This window comes from Molossus molossus, unplaced genomic scaffold (assembly GCF_014108415.1).
Source record: "Molossus molossus isolate mMolMol1 unplaced genomic scaffold, mMolMol1.p scaffold_m16_p_2, whole genome shotgun sequence".
In the NCBI taxonomy this organism is placed as follows: Eukaryota; Metazoa; Chordata; class Mammalia; order Chiroptera; family Molossidae; genus Molossus; species Molossus molossus.
In genome coordinates, this window is record NW_023425355.1 from 135,578,418 (window position 1) to 135,601,317 (window position 22,900).

Consider the following 22,900-nt stretch of genomic DNA (forward strand, 5'->3'; position numbering starts at 1 on the left):
TGTGTCTAGGTGTAGATCTCTTCTATTTATTGTAGAGATGCTTTGGGATTCTTGAATCTGTGGGTAGGTGTTTTCCATCAGTTTGGGGTCATTCAGTTATTATCATTTCAAACACTGACTCTACCCCATCCTCTCCTCTTTGAATTTTATTTAAGTATATGTTAGACCAGTATTTCTTTCCTCCCTGTCTTTGAACTTTTCTTTTATATTCCATATCTGGAGCTCAAGTTTGCCTCAGTAGACTCATACCCTCGGGCAAAAGCAGTTCCTTTGAATATATTACTTCTCTTTGTTCCTACTTTGGTTTTATCTTTGGCCTGGTGATTCTTTTCTATCTTGTGAACTCTTTGATATGTTTAAGAAAATGCTTTTTTATATTTTATTGTCTTTAGAGAAGGTTTGATCTAAATCCCCGGTTCTCAACCTGTGGGTCGCGACCCCCTTCACAGGGATCGCCTAAGACCATTGGAAAACATATATTTCTGATGACGATTCATAACAGTAGCAAAATTACAGTTATGAAGTAGAAACGAAAATAATTTTATGGTTGGGGGTCACCACCACAACATGAGGAACTGTATTAAAGGGTCGCGGCATTAGGAAGGTTGAGAACCACTGGTCTAAATAATCGAACCTAACATAGTCCTAGAACACTGAAGACTTTTTTTTTCTGAGATATTTGCTGTATCAGGGTTTTAAGAATTCAATCGAAATTTAATTATGCTTTTACTAAGTTTCCAGATTCTTTTTAAAAAGTAATTAAACATATAACCAAAGTCTCTAAACAAAATCCAAAACAACCCTGAGTTTCTCTGACTTCTTTGACGGTTGAATGATCCTAGTCAATTGCTTTTTCACCTTTTAGTTCTTGCTTTATCTGCACTGAGAGCTTCTTCAGTGCCTCCCTTTTTAATTTCTCCTCGTGCTACTCTTGTTAGCCAGCACTTAATATATAAATATCTCAAAGGCATAACATTTTCTAGAAAATTTAGGGAACAATTATTATATATCTTGTTATTCAAGTAAAAAATATTGATCATTTCATTCATCATAGCAGCCATGGTATCATCAAAGTATAGCAGTTAACCAGAGGTAACAGAGAATAAATCTCACCCAGACCTGTTCTATAGTGGTATCAAACTATTTTCCCCTTTTAATCTTATTCTTTATTCTATATCTAGATAAAGATAGATGCATCACTTATTGCTATTCAGGCTTCCACTAATTATATAGATTTTTAAAAATATGATAGTGATATTATTTAAAATAAAATTGAAGAGCTCTGGCCAGTTTGGCTCAGAGGTTAGAGCATCAGCCTTCAGACAAAAGAGTTGTGGATTTGATTCCTGGTCAAGGGCACGTACTTGGATTGCGGGTTTGATCCCTGGCCCAGTTAGGTTTGTGTTGGAGGCAATCAATCGATGTGTTTCTCTCACATCAATACTTCTCTCTCTGTCTCTCTCAACCTCCCTCCCTTCAACTCTATCTAAAAATCAATGGAAAAATATCCTTGGGTGAGGATTAACAAAAAAATAAATAAATAAAATTGAAGAGATCTAGAGTAATTTCTTAGAGTGGTACAGTCAGGGCCATGGCATACAGTCATGTAGCTTGTGCACTATACAACCTTAGGGGTTGCCACTTACATCAGAGTCCACAGCCATAAAAGGGGCCCTGGACCAAGATGAATCTGGAATAATCTTCAATGAGAAGTTGTTTAGTGTAAAGGTCTAGATTTTACTGTTTAAATTCTAGCAAATAGTTTTCCTTGTAATTGATACTATTTCACCAACCATACTTAACACCTTGAAAATTTAAGAACAAGTAACTCATCATATCATCTTTATTAATGACCTAGATAGCATTGAGTTAAACCCAACCCCACCAGAAGATGAAGAAAAGTTCCAGCTGAAAAATATTAAAATGCCTTTTCTGTATAATGAGTAAAAGTTTAAAAATCCACAAGCCAAGCAGAGAAAGACAAATATCACATGATCTCACTTGTTTGTGGAATATAATGAACTAAACAAACTGATGAACAGAATTGACCCAGAGACACAGAGGTAGGGTACAGACTGACAAACCTCAGAAGTGGAGGTGTTGGGGGGAGGGATAAATCACAGAACTTAAATGCATGTATGCATAACCAATGGACATGGACAACAATGCTGGGGATGGGGCAGGGGTATGGGGAGGAGGATGTCAATGGGGGAAAAAGGAGAAACATCTGTAACAAAAACAAATTAATAAAAATAATTTTAAAATAAATAAATAAATAAATAAATAAATAAATAAATAAATAAAAATTGCAACTCTGGTAAAAAAAAAAAATTCCAGATTTCCCCCTTTGATCAAAGATCCTAGCAACCTTATGACCTAACAGGATGTTCTCTAGTTTATGCAAAAGGTAATAGGATTGCCCTGGCTGGTTTGGCTCAGCGGATAGAGCATCAGCTGGTGGACCAGAGAGTCCTGGGTTCGGTTCCTGCTAAGGGCATGTACTTCGGTTGCAGTTTGTTCCCGGCCCTGGTTGGGGTCATGTGGGTGGCAGCCACTCGATGTGTCTCTTTAACGTTGATGTTTATCTCTCTTTCTCTTCCTCCCTCTCTCCCTCCCGCTCTATCTGAAGATAAGTGCAAAAATGTCCTCAAGTGAGAATAAAAAAAAATGGTGATAGGAGCTATATTACTTCAAATACCATAAAACTCTTATTAGGAAGTATACATTCGGCTTTGAGGAAACATATTCCAGGCTTAACAATTGAAAGCAATTTTTTTTCAATAATGCCTGGTCTGTACTGAGTTCTTCTTGATTCATATTCTCATTTCAGGATGATTGCTGGAATCACCCTTCCTTCTGGCTTTTCCTGCCCTCATTTGGGAGTTGAGTACAAGCTCTCTTCAGTGAAAGGCATGGTTTATTTTAATCAGAGGCTCAAGCTGTAGCCCATAATAACTAGTCACTGTGTACCATGACTAATTTAACTGACCATATTTTATATACCACTTAGGTTCTATCCTAGGAGTTTGGCAAAATTCAAGCATATGTTTGTAGCCCTGGCCGGTGTGGCTCAGTTGGTTGGAGCATTGTCCCATATACCAAAAGGATGCGGGTTTGATTCCCGGTCATGGCACATACCTAGGCTGTGGGTTTGATCCCTGGCTGGGGCATATACTTAGGCAATGGATCAGTGTTCTCTCTCACTTCGAGCTCTCTCTCCCCCTCTCTCTTTCCCTCCCTCCCTCCCTTCCCCCTCTATAAAATCATTAAGCATATTGAGGATTAAGAAAAAAAGAGTATGTTTGCAGAAAATGTGAAATTGTATAATAGCATTAAAAAAATCCTCACCGGAGGATATTTTTTCATTGATTTTCAGTTAGAGTGGGAGGGAGGGAGGGGGAGAGAGAGAAAGAAACATCAATGTGACAGAAACACATTGATTGGTTGCCTCCTGCACGACCCCAACCAGGACCGGGTATTGAACTGTATCCGAGGTATGTACCCTTGACTAGAATCAAACCTGTGACTCTTTGGTCCATGGGCCAATGCTCTAAATGCTGAGCTAAATGGACCAGAGCTGTATAATAACGTTTTGAATTGTTGATTTTTTTCCACCTGATGGACTCAAAACAGTTTACTTCCAAGGAGACAAATTCTCAGGAGGCTGACATTGTGGCCTGGTGGAAAGGGCCACCAAACAGCCAAATGACCAAACCCATCTCCTAGAGCATGTTGGGCCTCTTCATCTGTAGAATTCGAGTTTGAGGCAAGGTGAATTCTGAGTTCCTTTCCAGAAATAAATTGCTCTGATACTTTTCCCAGAACTAAAATTAGATACTTATGCAGTAAATCTTCTAAGCTTTATGAATTCCAGGTAGAACTGACTCTAAGGCATTTGTAAAGGAGAGTGTTTTTCTTTAATAGAGGTTTAGTTCACTAACGAGAACTTTTTAAAAGAAAGCAATGCTTTTGGAGGGGAACTGAGTTCAGAAATAAAATATAGAGTAATTTTTAAACTTTTAAATGAAACTTTTTATGATATACATATAAGTGTACAATTTGGTGAATTTCAGGGACTGAACACACCCATGTAACAGAAGTCCCCGTGTGCCTACTCCAGATTATTATACCTTGTCCCCTCTTTCAGGGATAACTACTCTTTCAACTTCTTACTCCATCAATTAGTTTTTTAAATTATTTTTTCTTTATTGATTTTTAGAGAAAGGAAGGGAGAGAGAGAGAGAGAAACATTGATGAGAGAGAACATTGACTGGCTGCTTCCTGCATGCCCCCTACTGGGGATCAGGCCCACAACCTGGGCATGTGCCCTGACCGGGAATCGAATTGGTGACCTCTTGGTGCATGGGTCGACGCTCAACCACTGAGCCACACCGGCTGGGCTCCATGGATTAGTTTTGCCTGCTTTTGTTCCTATATAAATGGAATAAGTACAATATGCATTCTTTTATGTCTGGCTTCTTTATCTAACATTATATTTCTGAGGTTAATCAATATTGTGTATAGCTGTAGCAGACATTTAAATTTTCCTCCAGAGAGACATTGCTACATTTTTGCACAACTATATTAGCATTCTCTTTTGAGTGACTCATTTGGGAGGGTCAGTAATATGCCATTATGAACAGAGAGAGGATAAAAGTGCTGAAGAGGAGCGACAAACCAGAGGCAGTTTACAATATATTAATGGAGTATATTATTAATATATGATACAATTTATTGACTTAAACATGTAAGCCCTCTTTGGAAGGAGGATTTACCTCCTGATCTAAGACCAGAGAAGAATTACCCACCTGGTACTGGTGATGGCTATTAAATTACAGAATTCTTAAAAATTGCCCACTTTTCTTGAGACTGACAAATCGTGATTTATCCCCATCTTTCTATGCCCTCACCCCTGTAATCCTGTAGTCCCTACACTATCTGACCCTGCACATACTAGGTACAAAATAGATATTTGATTGAATGAATGAAGAGTACAGTTAGCATTTGTACCAGCCATTGTGTGAAGATCTCTTGTTTACTCAACATAGCAACACTATCAGATAGGTTGGTGCTCTTATCACAGTTTGCTAAATGGGGAATCTTGGCCATTGAATATAACCTGTCAGTGTCACTCAGACATTGAGTGCCCAAAACCTCTGAACTCATCTCTTTAGTCTTTACCACTGCACACACACTCCATCTTAGTTTGACAGAAGCTGCAGAGTTGGCTGGTTCATGGGTACCCTGTGGCCTAGAGCTCTACCAGCTGAGAACACACAGCCTGGTCTGTCCCAACCACTTCCCCTGTGGCCATATAGAGGAAGTCTTATCAATGGACTCTCATTGCCCCCCTGATGTAAGAGGAACAGACAGTCTTAGCATTTGCAATTCTAATTCTTTGTGCCTAGCTCCTCCAAGCCCTAGTCTCACCTCCATCACATGTAACTCATCTAGTTAACTCCTATTCAGCCCTCACATCTCATCTGATGTGTCTTGGCTTTCAATAAATATTTGTTGAACAAATGAATGAATGATTGGTAAATGAGTTCTGATATAAACTTTGCTTTTCTAAAAATGTTGACTCTGCCCTCCTGATTACTAAAAATGCAAACAATGATAATGAACTAATATGTAATTAAGAGGAAATGCAATGTACCCATCCTTTTACAATCTAAGACATAAAAAGGAATAGATTACTTTAAGATTCTGTGACCCCCTCTTCTGATTCTTAGCATAGTTTTTAACTAGCTTTTATATAGTGGTAATAATTATATATGCAGTGTTTTGTATTTTTAATTTCTTCTTGATATTTTGCATGTGTTGATGATTTCCATAAATCCACATGGACAACCTTGCTTGTCATTTTTAACATAATGTAATATACCTGTGGGTGGTCCTCCCATAATAAATAAGGGTTTTGCTTTTTGTAGCCAGTGCCCACCTGGCATTGCCAATTATCTGGAACTACAGTAATTTAAAGGAAGCAGGATTATAGTTTGCCTTGGTTGAGGGACTGACCTATGAGTATTGCTGTGTTGTGATTATGGCAAGCTGTGATGATGTGTTTTCCCCTTATTTTACCCCAGAATGTTTTTCTCTGGCGGGCAGTGTGGCCATGTTGGCAGACCTGAAGAACTACTGATGTTCAAGATATTCCTTGTCATTTGTCTTCATGTTGTTCTAGTTACATCCCTGGAAGGTAAGGTACCTGTTTTCCTTCATTGGTGTGTGTGTGTGTGTGTGTGTGTGTGTGTGTGTGTACGAGTGCACGTGCTCCTGTATGTGTATGTTTATTTAGGAATTTCTCATTTTGGTGAAGTAAACATAACATAAAACTTACTATTTTAAACATTTTTAAGTGTACAGTTCACTGGCATTTAATATTTGCAATTTTGTGTAATCATCACCATTGTTCATTTCCAGAACATTTTCATCATCTCAAATAGAAAATCTGTACCCATTAAACAATAACTCCCCATTCCTTACTCCCCTGTCCCTAATAACCTCTATCCTTTCTGTTGCTATGAACTTGCCATGTAAGTGGAATCATACAATATTTGTTCTTTTGCATCTGACTTCTCTCACTTAGTATAATGTTTCTGATGTTCATCCATGTTGTAGCATGTATCAAAATTTCATTATTTTTTAAGGCTGAATAATACTCCACATTTTACTTATTCATTCATTGTTGATGGACATTTGGGTTATTTCCACCTTTTGGCTATTGTAAATAATGCTTTGAACATTGGTGTATAAGTATCTGTTTGAGTCTCTGCTTTCAATTCTTTGGGGTATATATACCTAGCAGTGGAATTGCTAGGTTATATGGTAGCCTTATGTTTTACTTTTTGAGAATCTGCCGAACTGTTTCCCACAGTGGCTACACCAGTTTACATTCCTACTAGCAAAGCACAAGGATTCCAGTTTCTTTATATCTTCACCATAATTTGTTATTTTATATTGTTTTGATAATGAGTGTGAAATGGTGTCTCATGTGGTTTTTACTTGTATTTCCTTAATGATTAGTGATGTTGAGCATCTTTAATGAGCTTATTAGCCATTTGTATATCTTCTTTATAGAAATATATTCAAATCTTTGATACATTTTTGAATTGGGTTGTTGGGGTTTTGTTGTTGAGTTTTAGGGGTGATTTATATATTCTGGATGTTAATCCTTTATCAGATTTATAATTCACAAATTATATAATTCAACCCATTCTGTGGGTTGTCCTTTCACTCTCTTAATAGTATCCTTTGATGCACAGAAGTTTTTTATTTTGATGAAGCCCCGTTTGTCTATTTTTTCTTTTGCTGCCTATGCTTTTGCTGTCATATCTAAGAAATCATTGCCAAATCCAATGTCATGAAGGTTTCCCCATTTTATTCTAAGAGTTTTATAGTTTTAGCTCTTATTTTTGGTCCTTGAATCTATTTTTGAGTTCATTTCTATATATGGTATAAGGTAAGGGTCCAACTTCATTTTGGCATGTGTATATCCAGTTTTCCCAGCACCATTTGTTGAAAGGACTGTCTTTCCCCCCATTGAATGGTATGGGCACCTTTGTCAAAAATCAAATGACCAGCCTGGCTGGTGTGGCTCAGCGGTTAGGCATCGACCCATGCACCAAGAGGTCACTGATTCAGTTCTTGGTCAGGGCACATGCCCAGTTTGGGGGCAGATCCCCGGCGGACGTGTGCAGGAGGCAGCCAATTGATGTTCTCTCTCATCAATGTTTCTATCTCTCCGTCTCCCTTCCTCTCTCTCTAAAAAAATCAATAAAGAAAATAAATTAATTTTAAAAATCAAATGACCATATATGTGAGGGTCTATTTCTGGTATTTAATTGTTTTTTAAAATATCTACTTGAAGACACTTCTTCATGGAAATTTAAGGGAGATAGAGAATCAGCCAAATGAAGCAGCGTGATTTTCAGAAAAGATGATCTTTAGAAGCTTATGTAACAAGAAGAAAAGCTATCTGAGGAAGGCAGTAAAAAGGCTAGAAATCCTGGGGCTCCAGTATCTATGGATACAACTGCCAAAATAATACAGTGCTATGCAAATGTAAAGAATGCTTCTTAGGAATGTTATTTAAGAAGACATTATTAAGGACAAACAGAGAAATACCGTTCTTATTCAGAAGAACATCAGGACCAAGGAATCTTCATTGGTTAAAGCAAATATCTACTAGCAGCATACAACAATAGCATAAACAAAAGATACACACAACATATATAAATGCACACAAAATCAACGGAAAACTCCCCAACAGTCTAAAACACAGTTGACAATCCTTCAAAAAGTAGGCACTGAGTCATATTATCAAGAAGCCACAATAGTTTATAAAAAAAAAAAAGTGATAAGAGCTAAATGTGCACTGACTGTGTACAATGTGCCAGATCCTTATGTGCTTTACATACATTCACACTCTTAAGCTTCTCAACCAAATCTATAAAAGGTAGATCCTAGTCTTAGCTCCATTTCTCAGATCAAGAAACTGAGGCTCAGAGAGATAACCAACTTGCTCAAAGAAGTACCTGAGCTGGGATTTGTACCTAGCTTTGAATTTTGGGCTCAAAACCACAAAACCAGAGTTCTCAAACTTGAATTGTGCATCAGAATCACCTGGAGAGCATGTTAAATCATGGATCTCTGAGTCCTTCCCCCAGAACTTCTGATTTAGTGGGGCTGAGGTAGGACCTGAGAATTGACATTTCTAACAAGCTCCCAAGGAATATTGATGTGACTGGTTCAGAGATTACACTTTGAGAACACTACCTATACAACTGGCAGAAGTAGGGAGAGCAAATTCCTCCAGATATATATTATGGTATACAAATTCTGTTGTGGCCATGTGATATTCATGTCAACTATGCTTACATACATCATCTCACTGTGGGATCAGCAAAACAAAAATCAAATGTCCCTACTTTACTGATGAGTAAATGTCTCCAAAGACATCATCGGTTAGAAAGTGGTGGAGCCAGACTAGATACTAGATCTTTGGTCTCACGTTTCAGTGCTTTTTCCACCACAGAGGTAGAAGAGAAAGGAAAGTGCAATATAAGGGCAAAAAAATCATCAAAATGAAAGCTGCGTGGTAGAAATAAGTCTTTTTTGAAAAGTATATTTAAAAATGATGAAATGGTGCAAGTAAACCAGAAAGTGCATAGCTCTGAAACAAACCTTAGTAGGGAAAACTTAAATGGATTTTTAAGGCTGCTGAATGTATTTTTTTTTTAACAGAGTGAGAGAGGAAGGGGAAGAGAGAGAGGGAGAAACATCAATGTGAGAGAGAAACATGAATCTGTTGCCTCCCATATGCGCCCTGACTGGGGATCTAACTCGCAACCTAGGTATATGCCCTGACCAGGAATTGAACCCACAACCTCTTGATGTATGAGACAATGCTTCAACCAACTGAGCCACCCAGCCAGGACTGAATGTATTTCTTGCTTTGACTGTCATATGCATTGATTTCTGAAAGCAGTGGTTCCCAGCGTGTGGTCCCAGGCATAGCATCAGCATCACTTGGGAGCTTTTTAGAAGTGCAGATTGTCAGGCCCACCCTAGACCTGCTGAATTGGCAACTCTGAGGGTGGGGCCCAGCAGTCTGTGTTTTAATCAGCCTTCCAGATGACGCTGATGCATGCCCAAAGTGAAGAACCACAGCCCTAAAGAATTGTTTAAAACATTACTGCTGACAGCATGGTATAGTAGAAAGGTGGTACGCTCCAGGGTTAGAGCCCTCCCCATGCCTGCTATTTGCACGATCTTGATTTGTCACTAGACCAATAGTAACCTCTAATTACTCATCTTCAAAATGATGCAAACACGAGCCCCCCCAGTGGGTTTTTGTAAGACTCAATATATGCTTTTATTTTATTTTATTTTATTTTCATATGAATGTATCTTAATTAATTAATTAATTTTTGTTACAGATGTTTCTCCTTCCCCCCCCCACTGATTCCCCCTCCCCCATCCTCCCCGCCCTGTCCCCACCTTTGTTGTCCATGTCCATTGTTCATGCATACATGCATATAAGTTCTGTGGTTTATCTCTCTCCCACCCTCTCTTCTGGGGATTGTCAGTCTGTACCCCACTTCCACGTCCCTACTACGCCATTCCTCAAACTGTTATGTTCATTATATTCCACAAATAAGTGAGATCATGTGATATTTATCTTTCTCTGATTGGCTTGTTTCACTTAGGATAATACTTTCCAGGTCCCTCCCTCCATGTCGTCTCAAAGGATAAGAGATCTTTCTTTCTTACAGCTGCATAGTACTCCATTGTGTATATGTACCACAGCTTTTTTTTCTTTCATCTACTGATGGACACTTGGGCTGTTTCCAGATCTTAGCTATTGTAATTAGTGCTGCAACAAACATGGGGATATATATATTCTTTCTGATTGGTGTTTCAGGCTTCTTAGGGTATATTCCTAGTAGTGGGATCACTGGGTCAAATGGCAGTTCAATTTTTAATTTTTTGAGGTAACCATATTGTTTTCCATAGTGGCTGCACCAGTCTGCATTCCCACCAGCAGTGTACTAGAGTCCCCTTTTCACCAAAGCCTCGCCAACACTTGTTTGATGATTTATTGATGGCGGCCATTCAATATATGCTTTTAAAAAAAGCTCCACGAAGAGAAAGATTTTTCTTTTTTCTCCCTCCAGCTTTATTGACATATAATTAGCATATAATATTGTATATGCAATGATTTTTCTGAACATAGTGTTTGGGAATCCAGAAAGGGCTAAACAGAAGTTTATTATTGTCTTTCTGAAATCCCATTAAGAGTTCATGTTATTTAATAATCACTTTAATAGCACTTACCATGTGCCAGCTGCTGTTTTGAGCTCTTATAAAAGGCTAACTCATTTAAAGCTCACTCAATAACCTTTTGAAGTAAGCATTTTTATTAGCTCCATTTTATAGATGAGGAAACTGAGGCACAGAGAAGGTAAGCAACTTGCCCTAGGTTAATCATTTCAGTTGCAGAGCTGAAATTCAAATTCAGGCCAAATGACCCAATCTTTGTGTGTTTAAGTACTACACTATCCATCTTTTAGAATTCTTTTTTTTTTTCCTCATCCGAGGACATTTTTCCATTTTTTGTACAGACAGAGTGGGAGGGAGAGAGAGGAAGAGAGAGAGAGGGGGAAACATCGACGTGAAAGGGCCACATCGAGTGGCTGCTACCCGCACGACCAACCAGGGCCGGGGACAAACTGCAACCGAGGTACATGCCCTTAGCGGGAACCGAACCCGGGTCTCTCCGGACCGCAGGCGGACGCTCTAACCGCTGGGCCAAACCGGCCAGGGCCATCTTTTAGAATTCTTAACCTCTCTGCTATGCTAGGCTCAGTTGCTTGGTGGTTATGTAACTGTAGATTAAAAATAATGGTGGAACCCATAATTGTGAGAATCACTAAATGTTAGATTGGACCTTCCAGATGGCTCATAGGCACCATCTCCCTGAACAGCTTTGGACTGAGGTAGGTTCTCTTCAGTTCAGAATGGTTTAGGTCTCGTCTTTGATGAAGGCCTAGGAGAGTGTCCTGCTATTTCTACATTGGATAATCAGTTGTGCAGTAATGAGGGCCTGTTATGTGCCCAGCATTACTGGCTGCTGAGAGAACATCATCTCTGATTTCAGGGAATTTACATGCCAGTTGAAGGGACATAATTATGATACATGAGAACAATACAAAGTACAAGTAAGTCCTAAAATGTGAGTCAGTGCTATAGGGCTCTAACATATGACATTTGGCCAAATCTCTGGATTAGTCTAGTTAAATGTTAAGCCACCAGTAGCAGATACTATTGGTGCCCTGTCCTTATCCTCTGGCCCACCCCAGAGGTCACCTACAGACAGGCCCTGTGAATGCTGATGGTTCCCATGTCTGATCTGTACCCATGGGACCATGCTTTGCCTGTGCATGGAAAAATCCAGAAGTGCCAGGGAGTTAACACCCCACAACAATGAGAGCTGTGAGTTGGTGTTTACCTATGCCAGCTTCCTCATCCCTTGGTGGGACAAGGTGAGGTGTGTCCCAGTTGCCCATAGTTGTGACATGCTCATTAGTGTACCCATTATTGACTTTACTGCCTTCCCTACTCCCTCCCTCTGCTTCCTAGAGTCATCCCCACTTGGAAACATATTCATTTTCCAAGGTCCAGCCAAATGTTACTACCTCTATAAAACATGCCCTGACCTCTTCAGAAGAATTGAATCTCTATCCCCAGTGCTCCCTTTCCCCCATCCATATCTTTTTATACTTGTCACTTTGTAGCATGTCATTATGTACTTCTTTGGCATCATGAGTCCTTTCAGTGCAGTCAGTGCCAGGTGAGAAGGGAGCATGGAGGTTTGGCAAGGTAGGTTGGAAACTAATGGGAGGAAAACTAATGACCACTGAGGGCATACTTTGGGCCAGGCCCTTTTAGATACTTTAGGTACATCATCTCATTTGATCTTCACAAAAAACTCTTCACGTAGATATTTTTAGTCCCAGTTTTCAGGTGAAGAAACTGAGCATCAAAGAGCTAAGGTCATTTGCCCAGAATCACACAGCTTGAAGGATACCCCATCGGCATCTGTAGCCTATACTCTTCATACTATACCAGGCTGTTCAGTAAGTGTCTGAAGACTGAATGAACATGTCACTGAGACATGAGGAGAAGATGGAGAGGGAGCCTGGGGTAAGCCACTGGAAAGCAGCCATTCCCCTTGGCACTGGGGAATCTGGACTACATACACAGTAGCTTCACCCTGGAAGCCTGAGAAATGACTCAGTAGCTCTTGACAGCAAAGAGAGGTAGGCCTGACACCCTCTTGTTAGGCCACTGGCCAACAGAGAGAATCCCTAGACCATAGCACTTTAAGTTGTATCATTTGGTGATGTTTGAAGGAATCATTCTTGATGTGCCACAAGCCCAAATGGGCAGGTAACTGTACTTACATCTAGCCTCTAGCTCTCCCAGGCCATGCCAATGCCTTTTATTTTTTCTTTTCCTTCCTTCCTTCCTTCCTTCCTTCCTTCCTTCCTTCCTTCCTTCCTTCCTTCCTTCCTTCCTTCCTTCCTTCCTTCTTTTTAAGTCTTTGAAGGAGGTCTTCTTTTAGGTACAACTATTTTCCAGAGGGTGAGATGACATAATAATAGTGGAAGATGGTTATAATTTCATTCTTGCAGAGTTGTCTTCCCCATTTGGAAACAATTATATATTTGAGCCAGTTTGGTGATCTCATGAGTTATAATCCCCCACATACTGTTCTCTGGGCTGGGCCTAGATCTTTCTTTGCTGCAGGCATTTCCACTAATAGATTCCTGTATAATTCACCTTCTTCAAGGCCTCACTGCCTTATTTCCTCTTACCCTCATGCTTTGTCCATCCAAGTTTTGGTTCGTCCTTGTGTAGTATATGTTAGAGCTGTAGGAGGTAGACTGTGCTCCTGAAAGGCAGGGCACTTGTCTTTTTAAAAACTTTATTTTCCAATTACAGTTGACATGCAATATTAAATTAGTTTCAGGTATACAACATAGTGATTAGACATTTATATACCTAACGAAGTGATGCCCCCGATATTTTCAGTACCCACTTGGCACCATACATAAGTTATTACAATATTACTAACTATATACCCTATGCTGTACTTTAACCCCCCCCCCTATTTTTATAACTGGAAATTTGTACTTCATTCCTTTCACCTTTTTCACCCATCTCCCAAACCCCCATTCCATTTGGTAGCAGGGCACCTGCCTCGTTTGACTTTGTTCTTCAATACTAAACCCAGTGCTGGTTCCTTTCCCTCTCAATCACATATCTGTAAAGATGAGATTATAAATACCATGACATTAATCTGATCCTCAACTAATCTCACAGTACCCCCCCAAATACCATGCCCCCCACACAGGGATGAGGCCACTTCTGTTGGACACTGACCTTTTCCCTGTCAGGTAGAAGTGGTGACAAGGAATGATAGAGACTCTAGACAGGTTGGGGTGACTGAAAGCAGAGGACATTGTGTCCCACCTTCCACTTAAAACTGGTGAGAACTCCTCACAGGATCCTACATATCAACACAGGGCAATGATAGAGACGAGAAATGGTGGCACGGTGTGTTCAGGCAGAGAGAAGACTGGAGATGGTATTCTCTCTAAGTCTTTTTCATCTCTTGTGTGGCAGGGTAGGGATTCTAAATTGTCCCTTGTGGCTAGGTGTGTTGAGAGCCAAGGACAGGGACAGAGCTGCCTGGAAAGGGCCTGGGTCCTTGTTGCTATCCCTGAGCTGCAGGTCCAACCTTAGAACAGTCTGATTTTGGAATTCTTATTAAATGGGATAAATGAATGTCCTTAATGTTTATGGTACTTTTAATTGGGTGTTCTTACCCCTAAAAGCATTCTAACACTTTATAAAAGTTACTATGTGTCTTGTCATTATTAATATTTCATGTGTTACCTTAGTGAATCCTGACAATAGCTACAATCAGGTGTTAATCCTTCAAGTTCTAGATGAGGGAGCTGAGGCTTGAGTCCAAATTCACACAGCTGGAAAGTAGAGGTGGTGGGATCCTAGAACTTGCGTCCTTAACCATATCCTCAGTGTTTAATCCCTTTAGCAATTGAAAATAGTTTTTATGTGACTTTGACCGAAACTTTACCATATTCATTTATCCTGAGATGGATCCCAAAGGGCTGGATAAAGATTAAGAGAGATTTGGGGAATAAAAGCAACAGTTCCACTGATTTAATCTATTAGGGTAATCTATTAGAGTAAGTTGATATTCCAAGAGAACACACTTTTGAAATGTACCTTGATGTGGGTACATCTTTACTTTAAGGAAATAACAAGAAATACATTGATCTTGGCATGAAGTCTTAACGTTCATAAGATCACAGTGCTGTAAAAAAATCAAGATAAATTGAGGATGCTTTTTGCAATAATGTCTGTGATAATTGTGTTAGTTTTTAATATCCATGTTCTATTTCACCTATATCCTGTCCTCTTCTTTCCTGTCAGGAATTTATAAAGCATAAAGTAAAAGTCACTCTCTTTTTATTATAGGATAGAATTTTGTTAATTCAAAGAAGACAGAAATGAAAAATATAAAATAGACAGTAGTCTTGCTTTAGTGAATAAATTAGAATTGCTTATAATTATCTGATTAATTGGATAAACAAGAACTGAACACAGGGCTGTGTTGTGTTTCAACTATATCGACTTTTTTTTTTTTTTGCCTTGCTCCTAATAGAAAATATGATTTTTTATTACACTGATTTGAATTCATAGTAAATCTAAAAAATTCTGGGTTTTGGTGTACAGGCAGGAGGAGATGAGTTTGTGTAAGTGATGGATTTTCAGTTATAGGATTTTTTCCAAAGTAGACTTTTAAATTGTTCAAGTGAGTTGCACAATATCACTAGAATATAAATTCTATTTGAGGACAGGAGCTTTGTTTTATTCCCTACTATAAGCCCAGTACCTAGCATATAGCAGGCCTTCAAAAATTAGAGTAAGTAAATAAACTTTGGGCAAATCCCTTTATGTTTCTGAGCTTGTTTCCTTACTTGTAGACTGAGGGGATTTAACTAACTTGGTATCTATTTTTTCCCTACTCATGACTTATTTATTTTGTAATTCTCCTCTTCTAGTGAACTCCAGGTCCTAGAAGATACTAACTTTTAAGTGATTTAATTAAAAATTTCCCCCATTTGTGGGTTGAGCAAAGACATATATAACTGTATCCAGTGCCTGTAATCAGCAGTAAAAAACCAATACAGATATAATTTCAAACAAAGCAAACATCACACTTTAAATTTCTCATGCTATTATGGGTAAATAAACAATTCTTGAAATAATGTAATACAGTATAAGTGACTACTTTGGCCAGTTTTCTAGATTTACAGTATTGTACTAGGTCATCTTCAAGTCTTTTTGAAATTGATTTCTATGAACTTCAGTTTCCGTATGTGTAATGTGAAGAGATGAAACTCTATAGTCTTTCTAGGAGATGCCTTCCTATTGTCCTAGGCTATGAAAACTTGAATTAGATAATAAACACAGTTTTGTAATAGATATTTTCATTAATCAAGCATTAATGAATAGATAAGAATATTTTACAGTTAGAATGGAAATCATATACATGCAAATCTTGGAAAGTAACCATCTTTATGATTTGATGCTCTCTACATTTTTTTCATTAAGAAAAAATCCCAGCCCAGCCAGTGTGGCTCAGTGGTTGAGCATCGACCCATGCACCAGGAGGTCACTGGTTTTATTCTCAATCAGGGCATATGCCCAGGTTGTGGGCCCGATCCCCAGTGGGGGGCATGCAGGAGGCGGCCAATCAATATTCTCTCTCATCGATGTTTCTCTCTCTCTCTCCCTCTCCCTTCTTCTCTTTCTAAAATCAATAAAGAAAAAAAATCCCTGTTTATTACATAAACAAACCTTATGCAGGGACATAACATCATATAGTCTGAATTAATAATCATGACAACTTATGATAAAATACTTTATAAATGTAATATAAGTATATTCAAAGTAATCAACCTCATTTTACAGGTGAAGAAATATAAGCAGAGAAATGTTAGAAATTTACTCAAGGCAGAGCCAGGATTTAAACCCAAGTTAGTCTCCCTCAAGAGCCCAGTCTCTTTATCACGTTTAAAGCTTGGTCAAAGAGGCATATTCACTCATCCATTGGAAATAAATGGACATGGGCACTTTATTCATATGAAAAAGATTGCCAAATCAAGAATTACATATTATTTAAAGTGAGGAATCCCGGATCAGACTTTGAAAGCTCATGACAAGCCAAAGACATATCAGGAGAAGACATTAGAATAGGAACTACCAACATTACAAAGGCCTAGGGGCCAGCTAAGGATCTTCTACCTTTGTTACAGCAAAGATTAGGGTTTACATGGCTTCAAAACTGAGGCAACTCAGAAATGCTACATTTCCAGCCAAGTAGGATGCAGCATGACTATCCATAATTCCAACCTTTTCTTAGCACCTTTTACTAATATGTAGCTATTTATAAAACTGGTTCATCATGTGGGAGTCCTACTCTCCAGGTTCATATAAAAACCATGACATGGATGTTTGGAGGTGAGTCACAAAGAAGGGGGAATTCATATTTACCCTCAAAGTGGTAAATGACTTCTTCTCTGATTCACACTGAATCCCTGACTTTTGACCTTGTCAATGTCATGAAAAATAACAAGAGAGAAAATGGTGGGTGGGGAGAGTGATTTTAGCATTAATTTTGTCCCATCATTAGTTTAATGGGTATTAACTACTCCACGGCATTCAAATTAAATCTGATGTGGCAGAGACTGGCTGGAAGCTCATAAAACTTTTTTTTCCCCCTCAGCACATGGCAAGACTACATTTCTCAGCCTTCTTTGCAATTAGTGGCCATGTGACTGAGTTCTGGCCAAAGGATGTGGGCAGAAGCAATGTTTGCCACTTCCAAAACTAGCCATTAAAAATCTCCCACCTGGCCCTGGCCAGTTTGGCTCAGCAGTTAGAGCATCAGCCTGTGGACCAAGCAGTCGTAGGTTTGATTCTGGCCAAGGCCATGTACCTCAGTTGAGGTTCGTCCACGACCCCAATTTTTGGCAACCAATTGATGTGTTGCTCTCACATTGATGTTTCTCTCTCTCTCTCCACCCCCTCCCTCCCTTCCACTCTATCTAAAGATAAATGGAAAAATATCCTTGGGTGAGGATCTCCCACCTGCCCTGGCTGGTTTTGCTCAGTGGTTAGAGCATCAGCCCTGCAGACCAATGAGTCATTGGTTCGATTCCGGTAAAGGGCTGTACCTGGGTTGTGATTCATCCCCGACCCTATTTGGGTCGTGCAGGAGGCAACCAGTCGATGTGGCTCTATCACATCGATGATTCTCTCTGTCTTCCTCTCTCTCTCCCTCCCTCCCTCCCGCTCTATCTGATAATAAGTGGAACAATATCCTCGGTTGAGGAATTAAAAAAAAAGTCTCCCACTGATTCCCTTCACTCTCCTTTTCTCTCCCTTTCTCTGCATGTTACTCTTCAGAGCAAACTTAAAATCTTCATGTTGAAGATGACAGGGCCTCTGTCAACCTGGGTCCCTAACTAATTTAATGGAGCAGATGCCTTTCTCTCTGCCTCACTCTGCCCTGCTGATTGGATTTTACATGTGAAAAGTAAACTACTTTTTTAAGCCCCTGAGATTTCAGGGTTTATTTATTGCAGTAACGTTACCTTAACTAATACATCTGATGGTGACCCTTTTCACCAGGGTTGTTGGTATATCTCATTCTGCTGTTGGAAGGTGGGGTGTGGTGGGGTAGGCATCTCTTCTTTCTTGAGATCATATGAGAACCCAGAATCATATAATCTAAGAAGGAGTCCATTATGGTCATTACTGAGATGTTCATTGTCCAATCAGAAGAGCGTCATTTGAGAGCAGGAGCCTCCACCAGAGCCACCCACTCCCTTTGTGCCAACCGAGGACACTGAGATCCTCACAGTATGGCATGTAACTCTGACTGTAATAAGGTCACTGTGCTTGAATTCATTTATCTGTAAAGTAGCACTACCTCTGTCATAGTTATATGCAGATTAAATGAGTGAATGCATGTAAAACAGATGCCTGTAATGCATCTGAGATTTTGTAAACGTTCAGGAAATACTAGCCATTATCACTAGAGACCATTACTGTCTAATACATATTTTTGTGATAATGGAAGTGTTTGATATCTCTACTGCCCAATACAGTACCCACCAACCACATGTGGCTATTAAGCCCTTGAAAGGTAACTGAAAAACTGAATTTTACATTTTATTTAACTTTAATTAATTTAAATTTAAATAGCCACATGTGGCTACTATATTGAACAGTGTAGCTATACATTATTGGTTCTAATTGCTTCTGAATTTTTCTGTTTCATACTGTATAATTTAGGGTTCAATCACAGAAGAGGAATCACTAGGGACACACACACACACACACACACACACACACACATGAAATTGTCAGAGGGATTTGACCTTATACAACTGTGGAAGCGGTTAAGCAGTCTCTGTCAAGCTGTTGTCTTTATGTCTGATACTAGAAGAACAGTCAGTAGGGACGGGAGTATGGATATAAGATGGGGAGAGTAAGAACAAGCTGGAAACCACAAAAATGAGTTGTAGCCATGGAAAACCTTGTCAGTTCTCATTGCCTGGGACCTTGGTGGAATAGATGTCCTACAGAAGCTGAGCCCTTCAGCACAAAATTAAATACATACCTACCCCAGGAATCAGAGAAGCCAAAGCTAGCAGCTCCCTCATATTAATGATATGAGGCATTTGATAACTGCCAACATGTGAGAGCTACACAATGGCTGCTACTCCACTTCTACCCAATCTCCCACAAGAAGCTCTCGTGTTCCACACTACCCAGAAACATAAGAAAAAATAATTTTGGAGAACGTAGCTCAGCCTACCCATGATGTTACATTACAAAGCCAGCACACATACTAGAAAGCTAACAAGCTCAAATTTGTATCTGTTAATACTTCTAAATAAAACATGATACTAACATCTCCCAAGACTGTATTTAGTTGTTTCTGTTCTGCAACTAGCCCAAAGATATTCTGAAGATCCTTTCAACCAGCCAACATTATCTTTTTAAGTTTTTCTTTACACTTTTTCTGTGGTTTAGAATTTTCTCCACATAAACTCACACTATTATTATAATCAGAAAATAAATTAATGTTAATTTTTAGAAACTAGCCCATGATCCCTATGGAGACCGTGCACCCAACTAGAGGACAACCTAATAACATCATGATTAGCTGTGCTTTCCAATTTTTCCCTGAATCTTTGCTGAGTCTTGACTTTGTACAAGAACTTAGAAAACATAAGGTATGGTCACCATATCTGAAACCCTTTGACTTCTGCCTCTTCCCTCACATGTTTCCAAAGTGATCCAAAGGGCATTTTGAAAATCCGAAGGGCAATTGGAAACAAATAATATAAAGAGAAAATAAACTGAAGTGGAAGTCTTGCTCAAAAGAAGGGAGAAATCATTTTTTAAAAAGTCACTAGGAAAATGAGAAATAGAGAGAGCATCACTGTATTAGTTACTGACATGAGCAGTATTCACTGTGTATTCTTCTCAATACTGTAATAGTAGTACCTATGAAGTATGTCCTATTATGATGATCTTTATCCCTATTTTCCAGATGGGAAACTGAAGTGCCAGGTGTGTTATGTAAGTTATCCAAAGTTACATAATGGTGGATTACAAAAGTACAAAATTAACAAGTGGCGGATTTGGACCTAGGCTGTCTGGGTTTTGGAGTCTAGGTTCTTAACCTTCCTACCATGCTTGAGGAATTCAGGGCAATGTGACATGAACTGCTGGGGTTTGATAGGTTAACCCCTGGCAGGCTGACTTCCACTTCTCCCTCACCCCCATATCACAGTGACCACCCCCCCATAACCTCTCATCTTACCTTTGAAGTATCTGTTGAACTTCTCTTTTCATGCCAGCTTTCCAAGCATGGGTTCAAGTCTTCGTTGTGTCTTGCCCAATCTATTGCAGTAGCCTGCTCTGGTCTTCTCACTTCAGCTCATGCTCCTTGTTTATTTCATAGCTATATAAATATATATACATTGTTCTGTGCCAGGGTTTGGGGAGAATGGGGAGTCCATTTGATACCAAATCCTTATCATAGGTTCTGTACCCCCAGATAACCTAAATTAAGATGCCAAGGGGTTACTCCTCGAATGTGAGCTGGCAAAGAGTGGTGTGGTCTAAGGGAGACCAGAGACTCTATCCTAACCACTAGTTCCTCCACCTCCGCCTTTCCAGGTGCTTCTGCACTTAAAACTCTACCACAAGAAACTCTTGTTAACCCATAAATTACAGGTGCTACGGCATGAAAGAACATGTCAACTAATAGCAGTTACCCTAGTGGGAATCAGGGAGAAGAGGGCACACAAGCAAATGTTGCTTTTCTTAAGCTGTATTTTTTTCAGGAGGAAACAGAGATAATTCTAGAGAATGCATTCTCTATGGGGGCAATATTGCCCCGATGGGGGTGAAAATTGGTTTTTGTAAGCAAAAAAAAAAATCTTATTCCAGAGGACTGGGTCTAGGATGAGGAAAGTGAGAGGTCTAGGGTATAAAATGTTAGGAGACACTCACTTTTGGAGCTCTCTATATGTATGTTTTTATACACAAACATAATAATATATGTACTCATTATATGGCAAGGAATGCTCTTAATAAGAGGATGGAAAGGGTCAGGCTAAAGGGAAAGTGTTGTGATTTTAAATAGAATGGTCTGTATCAACTTCTTAGAGAAGAATACATAGGAGCAGGTGACACATGAGCAAAATTTGAAGGAGGTCCCAGGGCAAACTAAGGGGCACTCTGGAAGAAAAGTGTCCCTGGCAAGTGGAGCAGCAAGTGCAAAGGTCCTGAGGTGGGGATATGCCCCATGTGTAGGGAAACAGTAGGGAAGCCAGTATGGCTGAGTGAGGGGAGGGGAGGGGGAAATGAGGGCTGGGTAGAGGGTCATCTGATCTGTTTCATGGGATTGTGAGGGAGATTCCACAAAGAAGCATGGATATAACAGCAGTGTAGTAAAGGCAGTCTACCTCACACCATCCAGCCCCCCCCCCCCAAAACAGTAAGCCTAGCTGATGGAACTTCCCAAACATTTACATATCAGACTGAAATAGCTCCAGAAGCTACCAGCCTTCAGAAGTAGAGTGAACCCAAATCGTGGCTAGCATTATCTGCACTGGCCTTGACCAGCAGCCTAGATTACTGTTTATGTATCTAAATTCAGGGGTGCCAGGAGTGGGGAATAATGCCCCAATACCTCCCACCTCATCCATCCTGAAGTGCACATCCCTCCTGGGGGAGCAGAGTGGACAGCCAGTAGGTTAGTGGCTCTTCAATTTTTTAGACCACAGCCCAAGATCAGAAGTAGCCCAGTGTAGTGTACAGTTAGAGCATGCTCAGATCCTAGTTCTGTACTTTTGCTAGTAATCTTGGGCACATTACTTGACCTCCCTTGTGCCTCAATTTTTGCCCTTACCTGTAAAACAAAGGTAACTTTTTTTCGTATGGTTGTCACGAGGACCAAATATTTGTGAAGTGCCTGGTTATAGTAATGCTATATAAATGATTGTTAATTAAAAATAGACTCCCTTATGGGACTCTACTCTTCCCTGAAAAAAATGCATATGAATACACACAGAAATTTGCATTCTATTTCAGGGAATTTATGGGCACTCCAAAATGGAGCCAAGGTTAGTTCTGGAGGTGTAAAGGGCAAGGGGATGGGTGTGTGGTTCTGTGAGTTGGTGGGAGAAGAGCAAGAACCAGGAGCTGGGGCATCTAGAACACATCTTACCCTCTCCCCATTTTAGCCGGGGCCCACTTAGAATTGCCAATCATTTGCACTTTGGGAAGTTCCATCAGCTAGGAGCTGAAGTTTTCTTGAATGATGTCATTATTAATTGTCTAATAAAAATGTTATGTCAGAGTATTTATTGAGTAGTGTGACATGAGATGGTCACAGCTCAAGTAAACACATTTAGGCTATGCCAAAGTAGAAATGATTTTCATTCCTATTGTTGGTTATGTAGTAAAATCTGAAAACACAATTCTTGGAAGAGTGTCTGTTGTCCCAAGCCCTGAAACACCAATATAATACTAAAATAATATTGTTTTTAGAGTTGTGATATAAGAGTGCCTAGGCGTGGTGCCTTGTTTTGAATCATCTCTCTATGGAACAGTAAGTAATTCAATCCAGAGAAGGACTGCCACCAGATTACAAGTTTTGGTTGTGTCTAAAATATTCACACAAGGGGCGTTAGTTGTAGCCTCTTTAGATCCA

The 22,900-nt window shown here is 39.6% G+C and overlaps 1 protein-coding gene across 1 annotated transcript in view; it reads left to right on the plus strand.

The window, feature by feature from the left end:
- Positions 1–22,900, plus strand: part of ADGRG2 (adhesion G protein-coupled receptor G2) — a 123,836-nt gene that overhangs the window by 42,830 nt on the left and 58,106 nt on the right. Inside the window, exon 3 of the mRNA XM_036270248.1 lies at positions 6,087–6,199. Within this exon, the coding sequence (XP_036126141.1) occupies positions 6,088–6,199 (112 nt within the window). The 5' untranslated portion in view covers position 6,087. The remainder of the gene's footprint in view (positions 1–6,086; positions 6,200–22,900) is intronic.